The 4,730-nt window shown below is 38.3% G+C and overlaps 1 protein-coding gene across 1 annotated transcript; it reads left to right on the top strand.

Annotated features, from left to right (window-relative positions):
- The first annotated feature begins 1,122 nt into the window (after positions 1-1,122).
- LOC108372918 (cartilage oligomeric matrix protein-like) lies at positions 1,123-3,751 on the top strand. Its single transcript, XM_017628729.1, has 7 exons — positions 1,123-1,324; positions 1,387-1,502; positions 1,558-2,333; positions 2,401-2,498; positions 2,553-3,156; positions 3,216-3,349; positions 3,421-3,751. Exons 1-7 carry the CDS (start codon positions 1,135-1,137, stop codon positions 3,489-3,491), a joined length of 1,989 nt encoding a protein of 662 aa, XP_017484218.1. The 5' UTR covers positions 1,123-1,134; the 3' UTR covers positions 3,492-3,751.
- The last annotated feature ends 979 nt before the right edge of the window (positions 3,752-4,730 follow it).

Raw genomic sequence — 4,730 nt, 5'->3', positions numbered from 1 at the left:
GTTTCGGAAAAGGGATCACGCCATATATGTGTTCTAAAACCTTAAAGAAGCAGATTACGGATAAGTAAGGCCCGGATTTTTATGCACTAAAAATCTTAATTATGCATTAAAAACAAACAAAATATGCAAAAAGACTTCTAGCATTTGTTTCGTTTTTTGAATTTTCATATTTTATTAGGAGTTTATAATTAACACAAGGACATCTTTTAACTTTTAATGCCACGAAAAACTCAAATTTAATTAAATATATATCTAAAATTTTAAAATGTGCATTAAAAAATTAAGCACTTAAAGTAAAAAGTAAAAAATTCTTTTATAATAATATAAGAATACATATTTTTTTCCATACTTTTTTTAATTTGCTTCGTTCTTTTAACTTTTAATGCCACGAAAAACACAAATTTAATGAAATATATATTCAAAATTTTAAAATAAGGATTAAAAAATTAAGCACTTAAAGTAAAAAGTAAAAAATTAAATAACAATAATATAAAAATACAATTTTTACCATATTTTTTTTAATTTGCTTAGTTCTTTAAAATTCTAGTTAAAAGTTAAAGCTTTCCTTATTTGGCCGCAAAAATGTTTGCGAGATGCATTTGTTCTGCCAATGATTTCTTCCTTCCAATAATAACTAATATTTCTAACAACAAGCTGTAGTTTGCATTGTTATAGGCAAACCGTGCTTCAATCGAACTCGAAGCAATTGCTTTTTTCGCCTTCAATATTGAAGAAGCCTAAATTAATTTTCGACGAAATCGGTACCCCTTAGTTGCCTGGAATCATCAAATGCTCTTGCGATTGTGGACTGATTCGTCCGTTCTAGACAAATGGTGTTTAATAAAAACATGCAATTAAATATGATTTTTGCCAAAGTATGCCCATATATGCATTTAGGTCAAAATATGTAAGAATATAGACTAACAAATCGATGTCACCTTAACACAAAACTCTTGATTCGCAGCATTTGTTAATCTTTAGGTTCCTACGACTTACCAACCAAAATATGTAAATGCATAGAAATCCGGGCCCTACTAATAAGTAATTGAAATGAAATCCACAAAATTTAATCCCTCTTTTCTTTCCATTACTTTTATTATCGCATGTGTGTATGTAGGTGTAGAGTGCGTTGAAATGGATTTTCCTCCCTTCTTCCATTGCATACCTTGTCTAGCCGGCGCTCATCTAAACGGCACCAAATGTCGAGACATCAACGAATGCGACCTTTACCATCCTTGCGATCCGAAAACAGAGTGTATCAATTTGAATCCTGGGTTTCGCTGTGAACCTTGCCCACTAGGCTTCGACGGAATTCATGGTAGAGGTGAGTGACCCGTCACAATTATTTTAAGCACTACTTTTATCTTTAGTCGACGCATTTTTCAGGCTTCTACTCCGAATATATTGGACCCGATTTTCGCAAGCAAACCTGCAATGATATTGACGAGTGTTCGAAGGGATTGGCTAATTGCCATGCGTATTCGGTTTGCGTAAATACGATTGTAAGATTCTTCTGCAAATATTAACGACTTTATCTGATAAAATATTTTTTTGTAGGGATCATACCAGTGCAAGTGCGTTGATGGGTATTTCTCCAATGGCACCAGTATTTGCTTACCTACATCAGACATGTGTCCAGACGGCACCATCTGCGATCACAATGCCTATTGTCATCTCGCAGATAACTTCAAGTACACTTGCAAGTGCAATGTCGGTTGGGCTGGTAATGGCTTCATCTGTGGCCGCGATCGAGATTTGGACGGATGGGTCGATTTTGACTTAAATTGCGCTGATATACGGTGCAGACGCGACAATTGTCCCGATTTGCCAAATTCCGGGCAGGAAGATGCAGACAATGATGGCATAGGAGATGGTTGTGACGATGATGCTGATGGAGATGGCGAGAAGAATGACCAAGATAACTGCCCTTTTGATTATAATGACAATCAGTCAGACTCGGACCATGATGGCGTCGGAGATGCCTGCGACAATTGTCCGTTTGTGCCGAATCGGAAGCAATTGGATTCGGATCGCGATGGCATGGGCAACGATTGCGACGACGACATCGATAACGATAATATTGCGAATATGTACGACAACTGCCCAACTATGCCGAACCCAAATCAGTCCGACGGGGACAACGACGGTATCGGTGACGCCTGCGATAACTGTCCGACAATACCAAATCCATCGCAGGAGGACAGAGATAACGATCTGGTAGGAGATGCATGTGACTCGGATATTGATGGAGATGACGATGGCATACAGGACAGCGAAGATAACTGCAACTCTATAAGCAATTCAGATCAATTGGATACGGATGGAGATGGAAAGTAAGTCTTTGCCGAGTTTTTGCACGAACGTGTTCTTTTTTAATTTTTTTTAATAACTTTTTTGTAGAGGAGACGCTTGTGATGATGACATGGATGGAGATGGGGTTCCAAATCATCGCGACAATTGCCCGCTGGTCAGGAATCCCGATCAAACAGATTTAAATCGTATGTTTCTGGACTTATCGCTTTAAGTGTATTAAAATTAACTTTTACAACCAGGCAATGGAAAAGGTGACATTTGCGAGTACGATGAGGATGAGGACGGCACACCCAACTTCATTGATAACTGTCCGAACAACTCAATGATATATTCAACTGACTTCCGCACGATCCGTTCGGTAATCCTCGATCCCGAGGGTGATGCGCAGCGCGATCCCAATTGGGAAGTGCATGCTAATGGCTCTGAGATTGTTCAAACTCTCAACAGCGATCCAGGCTTGGTGGTTGGACACGATGCTTTTGGTGGCGTGGATTTCGAAGGCACATTCTACGTCAACGATGACACAGATGACGATTATGTTGGTTTCATATTTAGCTATCAAAGCAACCGCAAGTTCTATGTAGTGATGTGGAAGAAAGCCGCACAAACTTATTGGGAATCAACGCCTTTCCGTGCTTCATCAGAACCTGGTATACAAATCAAGTTGGTCGACAGCATCACTGGACCTGGCTCAATGTTGCGTAATAGCCTTTGGCATTCGGGCGATACACCGGATCAAGTCAAGCTGCTGTGGAAGGATCCATTGAATGTGGGTTGGAAGGAGAAGACTTCCTATCGCTGGTCGCTGGTGCATCGACCGGCTATAGGTCTGATTCGCTTGAGGTAAACATTTATCTCTGTCTCATGGTTTCCCAAAGCTCACAACATTGTTAAAATTTCAGAATGTACGAAGGCCAACATTTAGTCTTGGACTCACACAATGTGTACGATTCCACGTTAAAAGGAGGACGCCTCGGAGTTTTCTGTTTCTCACAAGAGATGATTATTTGGTCGGATTTGATATATAAATGCAACAGTACGTAGTGTATTTTTTCTCAGATTTCAACCACTTTAAATTATTATTATTTTTTTTAATATCATTTAAAGCGCGTGTTCCGGGTCTCATTTACAATGAATTACCACATACACTGAAGCAGAGAGTGGAAGTGGACAGATAGGCGCTGCGTTTGGTGAAAAATATGTCAAGATCATAGACGTGCTAATGTTGGACTTATTTGTGCTTTGATGTTAGTAAATACTCTATTGCTTTGTTGAACGTATTATTACTGGCACTTTATATGAATGTACCATAAGTACTCGGATGTCCTTTTTCTAATACTTCGATAACTGAAAATATTTTTTATGTTACAATAGGTCACAATGTAAGTTAAGAAGATGACTAAATAAATTATTAAATACTTTTTTTTATAAAATACTAAAACCGTATAACATGCAGCTTTTTTATTTCCAAAGACTGCTTAAATTTTCTGTTAGCAGGACGTATCTTGAAACATTTTTCAGTTATCCCTTTTGGAATTGGGTTGAGAGAGAGAGAGAGAGAGAGACGGTTTGTCTCGAAATCAAAAGGCAGATAAGAGATCAGTTCCAAACTATAAATGTTTGTATGTATAATCTTATCACCTTCTCGGAGGGATCAACCAATATCAACAAGTTTTTTTATCACTATATGAAATCAATAACTGGTATTCGTCGTCTCCGTCTNAGAGATCAGTTCCAAACTATAAATGTTTGTATGTATAATCTTATCACCTTCTCGGAGGGATCAACCAATATCAACAAGTTTTTTTTATCACTATATGAAATCAATAACTGGTATTCGTCGTCTCCGTCTATTGAAAAAAGGTTGCTCTTCTTCACCTTGATTAGCGCTGTATGAGCTTAACCGATTTTGATCTGCCTCTGCTGGCACAAATTGAAAATGCGAAAAGAAGCCAAGTTCTTCTCCACCTGGTCTTTCCATCAGATATTTTCATCCTCCATGCCCCGGCGCCATACATCAGCACTGGCATGACGAGTGACTTATAGAGTGTGATTTATAAATGTACGAAGAGGCAGGACTTTACTTGTCAATCGCCTACTCAGTCCAAAGTAGCACTTGTTGGAAAGAGTTATTCGCAAGTCGTAAATTAGGTAATAGTTTACGACTCGACAACATTGGCATTGTCTACTCTCGTGCTGAAATAATTAAACGATTAGAATCGTCGAAAACTGTACCGTGCTGCCAAGTTTTTCCGTTTTAATGTAGTAGTCGGGTGGAAATTTTAGGCAATGACGTGAAATTTTCGATACAATTCGACTCTCGAGAAACGACTTGCATTCGATACGACTCTCGCAAGGAGGGTGATTATTATTGACATTAATGCTGGTTCCAAAATAAACCAAGTAGTATCCTTTTT

The sequence above is a fragment of the Rhagoletis zephyria genome, unplaced genomic scaffold, assembly GCF_001687245.7.
Source record: "Rhagoletis zephyria isolate East Lansing unplaced genomic scaffold, Rhagoletis_zephyria_1.1 Rzeph_scaffold_06164, whole genome shotgun sequence".
NCBI classification, from domain to species: domain Eukaryota; kingdom Metazoa; phylum Arthropoda; class Insecta; order Diptera; family Tephritidae; genus Rhagoletis; species Rhagoletis zephyria.
This window is presented reverse-complemented; position numbering and strand designations above follow the sequence as displayed.